General features: G+C 37.8%; 1 protein-coding gene across 1 annotated transcript in view; it reads left to right on the forward strand.

Moving 5' to 3' along the window:
• The first annotated feature begins 6,168 nt into the window (after positions 1 to 6,168).
• Rep (Rab escort protein) overlaps positions 6,169 to 18,292 on the forward strand; it is a 215,469-nt gene continuing 203,345 nt past the window's right edge. Inside the window, exon 1 of the mRNA XM_067142664.2 lies at positions 6,169 to 6,330. Coding sequence (XP_066998765.2) covers positions 6,282 to 6,330 — 49 coding nt within the window. The 5' untranslated portion in view covers positions 6,169 to 6,281. The remainder of the gene's footprint in view (positions 6,331 to 18,292) is intronic.

The raw sequence follows: 18,292 nt of genomic DNA on the forward strand, positions 1-18,292 counted from the left end.
TTCAGTCAGCTGTCCTCAGCAGGTAGTCTCGGCAGGTGACCTTAAATCGTGATTTAAAAAAGCTAGTTTCTCTGACCTGATACTGGCAGGGAATTCCATAATATGGCGACAGTCACCACAAATGATTTATTAATATTATTTGTGCGATGCAGTGGAATAGAAAGAATGAATCTAGAACGGTGTATTTAAGTTGTGAAATGATGATAAAAAGATGAATTTAGAAGAAATATACATTGGCTGACTTTCAGCTACCACTCTAATCACCATCGGTGGAGTGTATAGTTGCCGACGTTTATCAGTCATCAGCCATGAGACAGCCTGATAGTATGGGGTGATATGAACATTGTACCCGATATTGTAAATAAATCGCAGGCAGGCGTTCAGTGTTCGTTGAAGTTTAAGTGTTTCTTCTCTCGTCATGTCAACTAAAACATCATCGCAATAGTCAAGAATAGGGAGAATGAGTGTATGTGTTAGTTTGGCCTGTAGCTCAAATGGAAATACATCCCTCTGCCATTTAAGAGGGCGAAGAACTCCAAAAATCTTTTCACGTATTTCTTTCGTGTGATCAGACCAATCAACTGTTTCATTCATCATTACGCCGTGATTTTTAGCCGTTTTACTGTAGAGAATAATGTTACCATTCAGTAGGATAGGCGGGATTGCGACATTGTTTGAGCAGCTCAGTAATTTTCGTGATCCAATTACAATTGTCTGATATTTTTTGCAGTTTAGTATAAGAGAGCTTCGTTGTGCATATACACTGAGTCGTCGGAGGTCCCTGTTAATATCTTGTTTTGCAGTGTCTATATATATGAAGATCGTCAGCACAGAGGTCATGTGTGTTATTTCCTGTCCCAGATGGTATGCCATTGATATAAATACAGAAAATTAGGGGCCGTAGAATACTGCCCTGTTGGGCAACACTAATTTTCATTTTCCATTTAGAGGCCTTGTTGTTTACTGTTACACGCTGTTGACGGTTACGCAAATAAGAACTAAAAACCTTAAGCGCAGCCAGGTCGAAATTTAGCAGTTCCATTTTCTTTAACATAGTCGGAATTACTATAGTGTCAAAGACGCTACTGAAGTCCAGAAGTCCTTAGCGTTTCTAATGTTTTCGATAATCTTCAAAAGTGCTGTCGCGGTACTGTGAACCTTCTCAAATCCAGATTGCAAATGGTCGAAAAGAGCATTTTTATTTAGGTATTCCAGAACTTCCTCGTATACTAAGCGTTCAAAGTCTTTAGAAAGCGCAGGGAGTACGTACATAGGACGATAGTCAGAGGGTGATTGTGGGTTTAAACTCTTAGGTACCGATATAATATTGGCTCTTTTCAGACAGTAGGGAAAGATCCGTTTAGTAAACAGTAGTTCAATATGTGCATCAGTATAGGCGAGATAGCACCCATAATGTTATGTATAAAAGTAATAGGAATATCATCTACAGCTGTAGTCTTTGATTTAATCGAGTACAAAGCCTTTTAACCTAATTTTCTGTGACACTGTGTAATGTGAATGGTGGATTAGCTCAAAGACTTTAATGTTACTTATCTAGACTCACAGAGCGCGCTGGTACTATGCGGAAAATTGAATAGCTTCGCGCATAGCCAAGTTGCGGGCACTTCAGTTTTGAATGCATGGTTAACACGTGGTGATGTTTACAGTTTCTTGTGTGTGTTTTCATGGTGATTCCTATCGATTAGCGGATCTGTGGTTGTGATAAAGTGATAATTTGTAGTATTGGCAACTATTTTTAGTGATAAGTGCGAGCTTACATTGATTGGCGATATTAACTGAGAGTAGGCGGAGTGCGGAGCGGAGAAATATTCACGATGGTGACCTCTGGTGCAGCTTTCAATTGCACAAATCGGTATCAGAAAGGATCTGGTATTTCTTTTCACAAGTGAGTAGAAATTGAAATGTTATAAAATTACCATGATCGAGAATGGGCTACAGAGTGGTGGATTTAGGGATGTATGGACGTGGCATTCTCAATGTTTAAGCTTCTTCTACTTGGCGTTTTTCATTTCATTAGGGACAGTTCTTAAGAACTAAACAGCTATTCTGTAAAAGCGCGCATTTTGTTCTTACAGACTGTGTGCCCGTACGTATTAAAATTTCGTTGAACACGGGCCTAGAATCCGTAAAATATGATTGATAAATCTTCGTAATCCCATCTATTTTTAGGTCAAATTATGGCTTCAGATTATTAACAATTATCAGAGAAATGATTTATTGATATCATTATCCATGTTTTCACATCTCCTTTATAATAACAGAATTGTTAAGTATGCTTTTCCAGAGAAGTTTGACTAGTCTGACTCCTACTTTGCACTAGAAAACACTAATCAAACTACCTATTTAACTGTTATATTCATATATGCTTAATATTCAAGCTCCTTTGTCTTCTTCCTTATGTGAATTATAATTTTCCTGTAATAGAAAAGTTAGAACACATTTTCAATTTTAATTTGTGCTCAGAAAATCTCCTTTCAGTTCGAGTTTATAAAATCAGTAGGACTACCATTGGTATTTAAGGTGAGAATAATATGGGAAGGAATTTTACAACCTAAATGATATATTTTTCTCTCTTGAATTTAACCAGCTGTTAAAAATATATTTAATTCGGAGAAACTTAAAATAAGCTCGGTATTTTTTTTCATTGTTAGATACATTTAGAATTATGAGGTAGAGTAGCACTGGTGTAATGAGTATTTTCAGGAAGTATATTTTCAAAATGTAAAATAATGTAGTGAAATGTGAATGATTGCTGGCTCCACCACTCTCTTCTTTATGAAACAGAAGAATATATTGTGATGAATCACTGGGAGAATGTTCTGTCATTGTACCAGGAATGGTTGAGAAAAACATTTCTTTGATTTCGAATACATGGCTATTATTTTTAGACATATTGTTACATATTTCCATTGAATAAGCCTGAATTTCTGTCGAAGTGGCTTGTTGCTTTTAAAAGAGACAAGTTTGTTCCAACTTATTTGCATAGACTATGTTCAATTCACTTCACAGAAGTAAGTTTTTGGCAATCTGAAGGGAACAAAATTCTGAAAGATGATGCAGTGCCAACACTTTTTGACTTTCCAGATCATCTACAAAAGGTACTTATAGTTCAAGTAATTTGGATTAGATATAGTATTACTTCATTTTATTTTTAATTTTTTTTATCATTGATAAGGTTTTTCTTATGGTAGACCCAATAGGACTATATATTTTTATTTTTTTTCCCTGTAGGATTTTTAAAAGGAAGTTAGATTATGGAGAGACAAATCAACAGAATAACACCATAAATCCCAGTCCATGTAGCAGTTCAGTCAGTACTGTTAAACAGTGCATTTCATCGGAGCACAATTATTTTAGTGCAGAAAGCCCCACAAAACATAAAAATCTCAGTATATCTCAGTATATTTTAGATGACTATGGCCAAACCATATAGAAATCATAACTGATATTCTCATTCTGATATACTATTTCACATCCTGGAAATAACAAAAAAGAAAAATGTCATTCAGATGGAAATTAGTAAAGTAAGTAAAGTTACTTGTGGTGAACACTGGTCATAGCTTTATTTTTTACAGATTTCTGCAGTCATGTACCTTTTCAACAATCTGTTCATAGCACTGAATAATATCTGCTGTAATTACTCATCAGAAATAAAAGATCTGCCATGTAACTTTCATAAAAACATTCTATTTCACAAGTTTCCTTTTTGCCATTATTACAGATTCTTGGTTTTGATACAACTGTTTGTAAAAACTGTAATTATTGAAAGAATTGGTGGATTACTGGTGTTCTTCAGTCTCCTAAGTCACAGGTAAAAGATTGTTTTTCTCCTCATGATCTGGAAATCATACTGAAGTTGTAAACTGCTGAGATTTGAAAATGTCTTGGTATTTTCATGAAAGCTTAACTGCTGAGTTTAGGATTTGATTGCATGTGTCTATTCCGAATATGCAAAGAAATCAGTTACAAACACGATCGTTATAGTAGGCCTAATGTCAGCTACATATTCTTTCTTAATGATTATTAATTTAACGTACTGGTATACAATGTTTCCTGTTTTTGGAGAGTGTTCTCTAAATTTATATATTTACTATCATTAGTAGTGTATTTTGAAGTCTTCTTATCCCGTTTTCTAAATGTTGTTTTATTACATCTGTTACTTATAGGCTAGCTATCCAAACGATTTTTGGAGATTTGTTCAATAACAATGAAAATGTGTTCAGTTTGTATGCATAAGTATCATTTCCTTGTTATTACCGTCTTGGTTCTTGTATATTTATTGCGTGTATTCACGTTAGTCGGTGTAGGCTATGCCATTTATTATTAATGAATTAGGACCTGAGAATAGCTAAGTTTCCCTGATGCTTGGAATGAAACATTTCCGTACGGATCTTCTGCTTCTGCATTCTAAAGCGGCACCTTTTAACATTTTATTTTGGATGTATCTAATGAACATCTTTTCTTACCGTATCTTGTATCGCAGGAATAAAAATAACCTGTCGACAGGTGTTTTCATTTGTGCGTAATTGAAGTTAATGCATGAATTCCATACTACGGTCTCCTCGGCGAGCTGTGGAGTGCCCGCAACATGGCGACACGCGCATGGACAGCTCTTCCCCAGTCACACGCTACTGCGCAGCCAGCGGTGTAGAGTCTTGGATTAGCTGGAGGGGACGGCGGTGAGTCGTTGCAGTTTATTTGGGTAGGTTGAATATTTATTCTTCCAATCGTTCAGTTCGTCAAGTGGAGTGTCAGGGGTTGTCTGTCTCTGTTGATGTTTTCCTATTCCCAGAGCTCTAAGTTGGTCCCATGCGCAATTAGAATTTAAGTTGTTAGCTAAATTCCGAAAATATATACTTTTTAAAAATTTCTGATTAACTGCTTTGTGCGATTTCTTAAGATGCGGTTAGATTCGACGTCTGTGTCATCTAGGGTTTGTTTATAATGTCGAAATAACGAGTCAAGGTGGGCCATCATTCTCTTGCCTTTATCATCTAGCCATGGACAAGAAGGACGAGAAACCTGTATTCGACGCGCGCGCGCGCGCGCGTGTGTGTATATCTTTGCCGCATTATTTGTATAAAATGTCACTTCTTTATTGCTTATAGCATGACCATTATTATAATAACATTACCGTATTTATTCTAGACCAGAATATTGCATCCTTACTCAAACTGTTTATTCTTGCATTCATTTCTCTTGTACTCGGAATACGGTATATGAAATGCTGCAATTATTTTGTGATGGGAGTAACAGAGGTAGCTGGGGAGCGGGAAAGTTGTCGTCCAAGGAGTCCAGATACCCCAGGAGATTTAACGAATGTCCTTTTATTGAGCATTTTATACATAATGTGCATTAATATTAGCTTCCGGAGTCCGACTCATTGGCTGAATGATCAGTGTTGAGGCCATCGGTTCAGACGGTCCCGGGTTCGATTCCCGGCTGGGTCGGAGATTTTAATTGCATCTGATTAATTCTTCTGGATGGGGACTGTGCGTTTCTCCCAAGATATTCATATTCAGACAACATGCTGCACTACCAACCACCAAAGAAACATACAACACCGATTACATCCCTCTATATAACGTTGGCGTCGGCAAGGTCTTCCGGCCGTAAAACAGGGCCAATTCCACATGTGCTACACAGTTCGCACCCGCGAGCCCACAGCTGTGGGAAAAGTGGGGGAAGAAGAAGAAGAAGAAGAAAATTATTATTAGCTTCCGGAACCCGCACGAATCCACCACGCTTACTTGTATCCAAGGACACTCATTTCCATTTTCGGTATTCTACACCACCTAAATATGGACACCTACCAAAATAAAATTCCGGATGAATGCCCCCCGCCCCAAACTGAAATCCTGGCTACGCTACTGATAGAAAATATATCCCTATGCGTTAAAATAACTGGAATTCCATAATTAGTAGCATCGATTTGGTTGCATATTTTTTTATATCTGTGCTGATGTCTTCCATAATCAAGAAAATCGCATTACAGTCTGGGTAAACTGCTGCAGCTTGAAAATGGATTGTCTTGTAATGTTTATAAACTGATTTGAAATAAAATTTTAATGTTTGGTATGACATGTCCAGTGAAATAGAAAGTTAAGGAATCTAGGAGGCTGTCATTATGGAGTGTTGGCAATAGTGCCTGGCGTCGTCTGTCAATAATGGACTAACGTCAAATGGAATAAGGAGTAAGGGTAGATCTAAGGGCTAACTTGTCTCCTGTCAAATCAAGTTGAAAATAGCTTTACGCCGTTATGGAAGACGATTTACCAACGGAATATGACGTTATCGTCGTTGGAACAGGTATTATGCTTTTTTACGCGTATATTTCTATATTGTACGTGGATTGTAGGTTTAAATTTGAGATGTCGTACATGGTTGTGACGTGCTAGTGTTAATGTATGTCAAGTAGTACGTCGTAGATATTTCCTCGATAGTATTAATTTCGGATTGAAATGGATTTCGAGTTGACTGTCTTTCGTCTATATTATTTTAAGTAGCTGGTATAGTTATAGCAATTATATTCATGTCACCCGCTGCGGTGAACAACCTTCATGACGTGTGCTACCATCCTGCTCACTATTCATTTTATTTTCTTCCAGCCGATTTTTTTTGTTGCCAATACATCGAAATAGATATTTTATTCGCTGGCGTGTTTTGATAAAATTTATCAACGATGAGGAAGTAGTACGCAACTGGCGCTACAGACATTTATTACGGTATTTTTGTAAATGTTCCGTTGTATGTATATTACCGGTGGTTCTTTAAATAGTCACCCTACATTCAGTACAGATATTCGTATTCGTGTATTTGTCCGACCGCAGGCGATAGAAACATTTTTGAAGTTGATGACATTCCTTCATTCCTGGTTTTAAAGTGTGTAGTTTATCTTTATTTTATTGCGGTCTATAGAGCCAAATAAAAGAGCATTGACTTTTTGAGGCGATGGTGTATTTTTATATTGGCAGGGCTTTGTTCTCTTTCTAGGCAAGTGCCATGATGGTACCTACCCAAAATGTCCATGTCACCTAACCCTTATCCTTCCTCACATCCATCATTTTGGTGAGCCACTTAACATTGTTAAAGTGAAAAGGAAAAATTCTGTAAACGGAAGGGTGCCAGTTTCTAATAGAAAATTTATAGAATAATTTATTGTTAAACTTATACAAGATTTTCCAAGCATGATGTTAATAATGTAGAGTAGCTGGTAACCTGTTTGTGGGACTGTTATCCCAAGTTTCTGTTAAGATAACTTGTGGATATTCATTAACACTGCATTTTAGAAGAAACTGGTTTTAAGATTACTGCGTTGATAGGGTGAAAGTTCCCTTTGGGGATCACTGTAAATGCCTAGCTATTAATATAAGGAAAGATCTTCTTTGGGGTAATCACATAAATATGATTGTAAATAAAGGGTACAGATCTCTGCACATGGTTATGAGAGTATTTAGGGATTGTAGTAAGGATGTAAAGGAGAGAGCATATTTGTCTCTGGTGAGACTCCAACTAGAGTATGGTTCCAGTGTATGGGACCCTTACCAGGATTACTTGATTCAGGAACTGGAAAAAATCCAAAGAAAAGCAGCTTGATTTGTTCTGGGGGATTTCCGACAAAAGAGTAGCGTTACAAAAATGTTGCATAGTTTGGGCTGGGAAGACTTGGGAGAAAGGAGACGAGGTGCTCGATTAAGTGGTATGTAATACCAATATAAATGGTCCGTTATTGGACATTATTTTCCACAAGCACCTCTACTTGGCGTTGGTGAGAAACACATTTGTCGTCCATCACTGCTCCGTTAATACCGACAGAAATACGAGCGCACTCACACGGTCAGTATCCCCACCACTCTACAGTACTGACGCTCGCAGATCAGGAAATCTTGCTTCAGTACTGGCCTTCATTCCATCATTCCAGTCCACACACGATCTGTATTACTGTCGATATTTTTTGGTATTGCAGAGGTGCCAACTATTATGGATTGTCCATAATTATTACGGATTTCACCTCACGATTACGGAGTTACGGTCAAAGCGGACATTATTACGGAAAAGCTGACATTATCACAAAAAATAATTTTCGACGGATACAAAAGAAAAGGAAAAATGTTAAGTCCTTTCGAGCCTTTCTCCTAAATCGTCTTTATTTCAATGCTTGTGAGTTGGCAACGATACTTATTCGATCGTGACTCCCTTTTGCTACCCATAAGCGTTGTAAAATTCATTGTGAATGAAGGAGCTCAGGCGCTTCTCTTCTCCACTACAAATCCTTCAGTAATGTTGTATTTGCTGTGTTAAGTGTACCTGACAGTTGACAGAAAGTTTGGGAAAGAAGTGAGGCCTATGTTAAGCTCATCTGCACTGGTATCACTTATGGTTCAGAAAACGAAAATGTCATCAGTCAGATGGATGCTTCAAGAAACCTACACCGAAAAGCAGCTGCTGCGTGAGAAACAAGCTACAAGGAATGTTTTATCACAGAACCAACAGGTTGTGTGCAAATGTTATTGTGTAATATGATATACTTTTGGATAGATTGCTAGAGGGAAGGGCAAAAGGGGTGTCCTTATCAAGAAGGAAGGAGCATGCTTTGGACTTGCCTCGAAATTTTTCTCGGGGGTGGAGGACGATTACTGATAATCCACTTCAAAGTTGGCACCTCTGGTATTGACAGTTTTATTGACTGTGTAAGGTCTGCTTAAGAAATGACACTGGAACCCATGGAATAGTGTCTGACCCAAGGTTAGGGGAGGCTGCACAAGGTGTCTTTTCCATGTTAGGAGCAGCCTGATAAAGTGCTGATAGTAGCTCTAAAATGCCTTTAGGAGTTGCAACTCCATCATAATAACAGCCTAAAATGAAAATTATACTTTTAAATCAGACTTGGAAAGACAAGGACATTCTCAGGATGTGGGACACAATTCATATGCTGGGAAAACTGTGAGAGATGGGTGACCAGTAGAAAACAGTATCAAGGTGGCAATAACTGTCATGTCTCTGACTAGAAAGCCAGAAAAAGTTATTGATTTCATGGAGAACAAGAACATAGCTATGATGGGATTCAGAAATGAAAGTAGGAAAAACAGTGAAAGTGAAAGAAATAAGAGAAGAAAAAAATTGAACGTATGAAAGGAGAAGAAAAATTCCAATGTAAACTGAAATGGCATATACCCAGAACTGAGTTAGTGTTGAAGTGGAATATAACATGTTCCAGAAGGAATTTGTAAACTGTGCAGTGTGCGCTTATGACAGAATAGCTGAAAGAGTGAAAGATACACTTTCAAACCAATGAAAATGGAAAACACAACTGAAATGGTTGATGTGTGGTAACGATAAAAGCAGCTGGGCCTCTTGGTCTCTAGTCATTGTATAGGTTGGCTGTTTAGATGTATTTGAAAAAAAAAATTGGTACCAAATGATGGGTGTAAAGGAGTTACAATATCTACATTTAAGAAGGGGGACCAAAAGATGTGATAATTATGGTGGAATCACACTTGTATCTCAGATACCAAAAATACTGATATACCCGTGCTTCGTTATGGAATTCTTCATTGTATACAGAATTCTAGGTTAGGTAGTGTATATGTGAACAACATTGTATTAAATTACATAGCTCTTAACATTATCCTAGAAATTAAGAGATAAGAATTTCATAGTGTTCCGTATTGGAGTGAGTTCACTATTAAGTTAAAAGAAGATATATGATGGTTCAACCTTTCAATACTATTAAAATAAGAAATGTAAGTTTTACATTCCTACTTAATTATAATTGGTACCGGTTTCGACCAGTATTCTTGATCATCAGCCGATCACAAATAAGTATAAAAGACAATGTACAGGTAAATAAAATGTGAAGTTTAAATAATTCCGTCAGTTGCTGCTTGAAAGGTTGAACCATCATATATCTTCTTTCAACTTAGTGTTACCCTAGAAATGCGACGGGGAAGTCTCCAAACGTCTTTTCTCATATGAAGAGTGGGTTAGGGAATTTTCATTGTAATGGTACGTCCGCTTGCCTACCATCAGTCGCAATCAGGTTGGGGAGTCATTATAATGGCAGACACTCACTCTCCACCTGCATTTTTACATCTTCAGAAAGACTGTTTTAGTGATTTTTTCAACTGAAATGAATGTCATTACAATGACGACAGTAGGATTGGCGCGATTAAAAGCAATGCTTTCATATGAAATACTGGATCAAATGAAAAACCACAAATTTTCTCAATTTTAATGAACAGTATTACGCTGCCGATCTAACAGTCCAAAGTTCCAGAGTTGGAATGACCAAGCCGCAGACAGCCGTGATCTGTGAACAGTCTGTCTTTTTTCATCGGGGGAGGGGGGATCGAATGGTGGAGAGTCCCAGACAGAAACTATGGCTAATACTCCAGCCTAGCTGATAACATATTTCTAATGTTATAAGAAAGTGGAAATTAATGAAATCTTACTTGGAGTGAGTCTCAGGAGAGATCTCTTCATTGCAATGTCTAGGAACCCATCACCCTGCCCCAATAAGTACATTTACTTTTATAACCTAATGAACAGTATTACACACCATTTTCATTTCTGAAGTAGCTACTTGCATTTCTATTGGCCAACGTAAAGTGGCATGTGATCTCATTCCCGTCAGTAATGTTAATCATAATCCGTTACCAACCCCAAAACTATAAAAGCACAAGAAAATGTAACATGTTGCTTGTCCCTATATCACAGGTCTTGTCCAGGTCCTATCCTAACCATCTGCACGGCAAGAACCACTCCAGACCAATGGTCTTGGCCAGGTCCTATCCTAACCTTCCGCATGGCAAGAACCAGTCCAGACCAGTCGTGTTTCCACACAAAACTAGAGGCCTAAGGCGGCTTCTAACCTGGGGGCTTATGCCCCCAGACCCCCTTAACTTGTCCCTATATCACAGGTCTTGTCTGGATCGTTTCCTAACCATCTGCACAGCAAGAACCACTCCAGACCAGTGGTCTTGTCCAGATCCTATGCTAACCATCCGCACAGCAAGAACAAGTCCTCACCAATCGTGTGACAATAATCACCACCACCAACTATTGAAGCACCACTCACTCATTAGTTCCTAAGTACAGAGGTTGGCAGCACTGAGCACCGCTTGACAACGTCCTTTCCGAGAAGGCTGCGAGCGTATAAACAAACAAGTCATTCCGCGGGTGTGAAAGTCTTGTCAGCCGGGCTGGAGTAATGATAAAGTATGCCCTTTTACTAATCTGTTTCGTAGGGGTACCCAATGAGTCGGAAAATCTCAATTCACTATACTGGCGGCAGAAAAAATCTAACTTGGAGGCAAATTTTTCCTCCAAGCCAGAGGAGAAAACCCCCTCTTCACTGCTAATTTGGAATAAAATTAATGTAGAATTTAATAAAAGTGAAAGGGAAGAAGCTTTTCTTAAGAAACGGCCCTTTTCAGGGTTAAATTTTGAGTTATTAGTGAAGATGGGTGCTATAATTTGGAATAAGCCTAAATTGTAATTCTAGACCAGGTCATACTACTAAGTGAACCTCTGCCTTAAGTGTGCACACTGCTCATTCAAAACAATACGTCAGAGTAGGAATTGAATAGCTGAAATACTATGATGAACCGGTATGTTACGTGCCAGCAGTATCAGAAAATGTATGAATCAGAGGAATGGCATGCTAAAGAAGAAAGTTCTCCAACTCTCCAGCTATTTCCAACCAATATTCAGTCAGGCTGTTATACTTAGTACGTAGCAGCAATCCCATCTATCGGAGTTGAGTGACAGCATAAGAGACAAAGAACATCACAACAAACATGGTCATTGTAATGTTATTCTTGATCAATGTTATGCTACTTCACGTTTAGTTTACTTCCGACTCTAAAATACCACTCTTATCATAGTCGGTACGGTAAAACTGAATAAAACATAAATGATCAGAAATAGTATTCTCTATAACTCTCTGAATTACTGACTGCCTTAGGAGAAACCAGCATGGCAAGGTTATTTCATTTAGTGTGCAAGATGTATGAGACAGGAGAAGTCCCATCCGATTTTCGGAAGAATGTTGTTATACCTATTCCCAAGAAAGCCAGTGCTGACAGGTGTGAAAACTACTGCACCATTAGTTTAGTATCTCATGCCTGCAAAATTTTAACACGTATTATTTACAGAAGAATGGAAAAACAAGTTGAAGCTGAGTTGGGAGAAGATCAATTTGGCTTCAGAAGAAATGTAGGAACACGTGAAGGAATCCTGACTTTGTCTGATCTTAGAGGATCGAATCAAGAAGGACAAGCCCACGTACATGGCATTCGTAGATCTAGAAAAGGCATTCGATAATGTTGATTGGACCAAGCTATTTATGATTCTGAAGACGATAGGGATCAGATACCGAGAATGAAGAATTATCTACAATCTGTATAAAAATCAGTCTGCAGTGATAAGAATTGAGGGCTTTGAAAAAGAGGCAGCAATCCAGAAAGGAGTGAGGCAAGGCTGCAGTTTGTCCCCTCTCCTTTTCAATGTTTACATAGAACAGGCAGTAAAGGAAATCAAAGAGAAATTTGGAAAGGGAATCACAGTCCAAGGAGAGGAAAACAAAACCTTGAGATTTGCCAATGATATTGTTATTTTATCTGAGACTGCAGAAGATCTCGAAGTTGCTGAATGGTATGGATGAAGTCTTGGGTAAGGAGTACAAGATGAAAATAAATAAGTCCAAAACAAAAGTAATGGAGTGCAGTCGAACGAAGGCAGGTGATGCAGGAAATATTAGATTAGGAAATGAAGTCTTAAAGGAAGTAGATGAATATTGTTACTTGGGTAGTAAAATAACTAACGATGGCAGAAGTAAGGAGGACATAAAATGCAAACTAGCACAAGCAAGGAAGAGCTTTCTTAAGAAAATAAATTTGCTCACTTCAAACATTGATATCGGAATTAGAAAGATGTTTTTGAAGACTTTCGTGTGGAGCGTGGCATTGTATGAAAGTGAAACATGGACGATAACTAGCTCAGAAAGAAAGAGAATAGAAGCTTTTGAAATATGGTGTTACAGAAGAATGCTGAAGGTGAGATGGATAGATCGAATCACGAATGAAGAGATACTGAATCGAATTGGTGAGAGGAGACCGATTTGGCTAAATTTGACGAGAAGAGATAGAATGATAGGACACATCTTAAGACACCCAGGAATTGTTCAGTTGGTTTTTGAAGGAAGTGTAGGTGGTAAGAACGGTGGGGGTAGACCAAGGTATGAATATGACAAGCAGATTAGAGCAGATGTAGGATGCAGTAGTTACGTAGAAATGAAAAGGTTAGCACAGGATAGGGTGGCATGGAGGGCTGCATCAAACCAGTCTATGGACTGATGACTCAAACAGCAACGTAACTGTTGTTATGTAGTACTTTTCGATGGGACCAATAACATAGGTAGCCTATTTAAAAATTAAATTTTAGGCGTCTTCCCCTAAACTACAAAGTCATTCAGGGTGAATTAAATTCTTTATAAGTTAGACTGTAGTTTCTTATTCCTCAACTCTATATACCAGTTTTCATTAAATTCTGTTAACCCATTTTCTTGTGGCTCGGCGTTGATATGGACTTGGCAAAAAAATACAAATTCATGAATGTGTTAATCATAGCCGGTACAGTAAAAATTTATAAGACATAAATGATCGGAAATTTAATTCTGTATAACTTATATAGTGCTAATTAATAGGACCGCTAATAATATAAATATTTGAGAATTATTACATTTTAGGCCTTCCCCTAAACTACCATTTCACTCGGGGTGAATAAAATTATTTATAGCCTAGATTGTAGTGGCTCTTCCTCCGACTTTACATACCGATTTTCATTAAATTCTCTTCAGCCGTTTTCTTGTGATGCGTGTTCATACATACAGAAATTACGGAAAATTAAAAAGTGTGTTTCCTTGTTAATGTGGACATGGCCGATACAGAAATACCATTATTTTCAAATTCTGAAAGCTCTTATATATATATGAGAGAGAGAGATTTGAAAGGGTACTAGAAAAGAAAATAAGGTGCAAGTACATTTACAAGAAGAGCAATATTGCTTTTGAGTTATTTGTTTGTTTTAATCTTGTCAATCTTATGTTAATTTCAAGGACACTTCCTCTAAAGCATTACTTTGTCAATTTTATTTTTTTCATCTAAACTGTGTTATGTGGCTGAAGATGTTGATAATATACGAAACATGTACCACTTTTGACCAATAAAAATTGCCTTAGGCAATCATTGTATCGACTAGGTGGAAAATAAATAAATACTTCATTGTGAATCTAGACCCAATACTCGACATGATGCAGTTAATGGAAAAACATTGGGAATACAGAAGCGAGATGATGATCGTAGGGAAGGGATTTTAAGGTAGAAAATATGGTCAGAAAAATGGGGGAGGAGGGGAGGAGTTTTGGAAGATACATGCAAGAAAGATGTTGATGACATCACTTTATGAAGATTTAAACCAGTTACGTGAACTTTCGTCATCCCATTTACTGGGTTCTGAAAATTAATAAATTTGTTATATTGGATTACACGCAATATTTCAGTGTTTTTGACAGTAAGTCGCTGGCGCTTTGAGCTTTATAAGTCATTATATATAAAGAAACTTCACTAGACATCACAGAAACCAATGGAGAATGTCTTGTAGCACTCGTAAAGGGAATTCAAAGTTGCAAAGGTTTCCACACCTGGATTTTTCTTCAAATTTAATTTGAATTTTTCTTTAGCAAATCCATCAAGGATGTCCCTAACCCTCAAAAACTTCTTCCAAACTCTGAATCGCATCAGGCAAATGGGGGTAATTGTAGCCATGCACTGCAAAAATTCTAACTCTAGGTCTTTGCTGTCACATGGCTGATGTTGGAGAACATGCCCTCCTGAGCATGTTTGATCAATCGCCACAAACCTGACTTTTCTTACTGTATACCGCCTGGCCATGGTTCATACACAAGTCATTGAATGATTGCATTATTGTGCAGGCATTTGTCTTCTTGAGTTGATACATTTTAAAAAGCATACGTTTTATCCATTCACCAGATAAGGAAATGCCAACACATTCAAAATATATTGCTGCAGCTCATCGGTAGTTTCATCCAAAATGAATTGCACTTCATGGTTTTTTTTTTTTTTCCCCCCCCCTCAGTGTTCTTATAAATTGGCTGTATGTAATCTTTTCTCAGTGTGCTCTCGTCCAGTTCTGACCTTTGTGTGTACTTCTAAAGGAATTATTTAAATGCAGGATTTGTGGACTGCATTTCCTTACTGGATTAATGGCATGGCAAGATCTGCATTGAACTCTTGCAGCGACTGCTGCTTTTCAAATCCTGAAGTGAAGGCGTGTCTAGAGTAGTTTACTTTGATTTTGACTTGTGAAGTTCAATGTTCTTTACATGTTTCTGTACTGGATGTGCTGGTTTATTGTTTCTTTGACGCTTGTCATTGATTGCAATATTTACTTCACAGACAGCACTTTGAAGAATACCATCATTTTAGATAAATTGCATCTTGAATTCTTTTGAAAGTACATGCAACTTCTCCTTAACCTTTGGCATGATTTATGTTGTGAAAAATACAATCTGGTCCGAAGTGGTAAAACAGTAATATGGCCAACAAGAGAGTACACAGTTGATAGGTGGAATCGTTAAGCATGCAAATGTATAAAAAGTAATGTAACAAAGGACACATGTGGCAAGTAAATTATAGGATGTATACATGGAATGTATGAAAATTGTTGCAGTAGTACCCACACACATGTGGGGAGGAGAGTGGTATGGAATGAAACTGAATTACTGGTGGTTTCTATTAATTATATTTAATACTTATTTATTGACCATTTTTAACTTCTGATTAAACAGAATTTTAAAAAAATCAGTTTAAAATGGGAGAAAAAAACAGAAGTTCTGGAGAAAAGGTGCTGAAGCTTGAAATAGAAGTGAAAAGGTGACAAAATGTAGTAATCTTACAAAAAGGTGCAACAAATTGTGTTTATTTAGCTTCTTTTCATGTCCCCAAATACATATATTGACCTGTCTGTCTGTTAGGTCATCAGCCCAGAGGCTGGTTGGATCCTCAAATAGCACCACCAAAGGTTATGCGGTTATAAGGAAACCCCAAAAACCAATGACAGCACCAAAATGAGGCGTACTAGGCAAGATGAGGAGTGAGGTAGTTTGCCATTGCTTTCCTCACTGGGTCAGAAAGTTCTATTGCAGCACGACTGACCCTATGAGCAGCACCTTTCATAACACTCAGATGCACTAGTCATGCTCTGAAAGTCATTACTCAGCACTACCCATACCCCAGCTACTCCCATATTGTCACAGCCATGGATGTTGACTGGGACTTCGGTGGAAGCTACACTTTACTCTGGCCTGTGCCAAGAGATGGATGCAAAAGTACTGTATCCATCAAGAAATGACAGCAGGCAGAATATTGACCTATCTGTATGAAAATAGCTGCATTTTTTGGGAAGGTGCTGCACCTTAAAATCCTTTCATTAGGATGACATTCTTTGATTAGAAAATGCTTATGATAGTGCACACAGAGCAAAGGTATGAAAAGTAATATAACAAAGGATACATATGGAAAATAAATATGCATGCAGTGTATGAAAATTGTTGCAGAAGTACTCACATATGTTGGGAGGAGAGAGTGGTACGGAATAACAGAACTAAAATCAAATATGCTGTCACCACTATTATTCATAATGGTTATTGACGAAATTGTGAAGATACAAAGGTAAAATAGGGGACAGGGAGCTGAAGATAATGCTGTTTACAGATATTATGATGTAAGAGGCAAATGGAGAGGATGTAGAAAAGCAACTCTTCATGTTGTGTGAGATTGAAAATTATGGGATGAAAATCAGCTTGGAAAAGAGTAAGAAAATGTTGACTAGAGGAGAAAGGGAAGGGAAAGGAATTATAAGAATAAAAGGACAAAAGCTTGCTGTTGTGGAGAGCTTCTTGGGAGGTGAAGTGATGCAGGGCTGAAAAGGGAGTTAAGTAAAAGGATTCAACAGGGAAAAGAATTCTGCCAAAGTGTGAGAAACCTGATGTGGAGAAAGGAAGTAGCAATGAAGTGAAAAGAGGCGAGTTATAAGATCTACTACTGCTCAGAACTGATATATGCTGCAGAGACTCCGACACTGACAAAAGATAGAAGAATAAAATTAAAACCTGCGAAATGAAATTTTAGTAAGTGTGATAGGAAAGGCAGAGGAGTAAGAAATAAGGATGCCAGGAAGGAAATCGGAGTGGAAAAGCTTGACGACAGAATGGAGAGAGATATAAATGGTTTGGACATCTTAAGAGGGAAGGATGCCGAAGTGAATGTTGGAGACCCAGATATAAGGGAGTGCAAGAGGGAGACCCAGATTAAGGTGGTTGAAAACTATCAAGAATAGTATAATTAGAAGAAATCTGGTTTTGGAACACAGTTAAGGAGGAACAATAATGGTTCGATCAAGGACGATAAAATGGTGCCATAAAAATCGCAATCTGCTGGAAGCTGGACAAGGGAAATTGATGGTGGTGATGACGAGAGCATGTATAGGCTTGGATGACAAGTGGCAGTCTGGACAAGAGGGGACGTAGACAGCCCTACTGCGCTGGAGTTCTTTCATGTCTTTTTGGTTTAAGTTCCTAGGCATCTGAATGAAGCCCTGGACAGGAATGGTTCCTGACTGCTGAAGTTGTACTGAAAATAAAATTTACTGATGCCCTTTAATTCCTCTGAAAATATTGTTTGAGAAGAGTAATTATAAAGTGTATGCATAAGTCTTTTCTGTTTCAGTAAGAGATGGCGCCAGCGAACAGTATGCAGCGTACGAATTTGACACACACGTCAGTTCGTCTGACATTAACCTACCAACATACAAAAGTTTGAGTTCACCAAACACTAGCATCTGTGTTGTATCGTTCACTGATCATGTCGACGTTTGTACCTGATAAAGAACATTTGCAGCACACATTGATTTTCTTATTTAATCAAAAGGAAAAGGCTGTGGAAAGTCATAGTTTGCTGGTAGAAACATATGGTGAACACGCTTCATCGATTAGAACATGTGAGACATGGTTTTGAAAATTTAAACTTGGTGATTTCAGTGTAAAAGACATTGCACACTCTGGTAGACCACAAAAGTGCCAAGACGAGGAATTGCAGGTATTACTGGATGATGACCCAACTCGAACTCAACAGCAATTGGCACAAGCATTAAATATGTCACAAGAAACAATCAGCAGATGTTTTTGAGCAAT

This window comes from Anabrus simplex, chromosome 3, assembly GCF_040414725.1.
Source record: "Anabrus simplex isolate iqAnaSimp1 chromosome 3, ASM4041472v1, whole genome shotgun sequence".
In the NCBI taxonomy this organism is placed as follows: domain Eukaryota; kingdom Metazoa; phylum Arthropoda; class Insecta; order Orthoptera; family Tettigoniidae; genus Anabrus; species Anabrus simplex.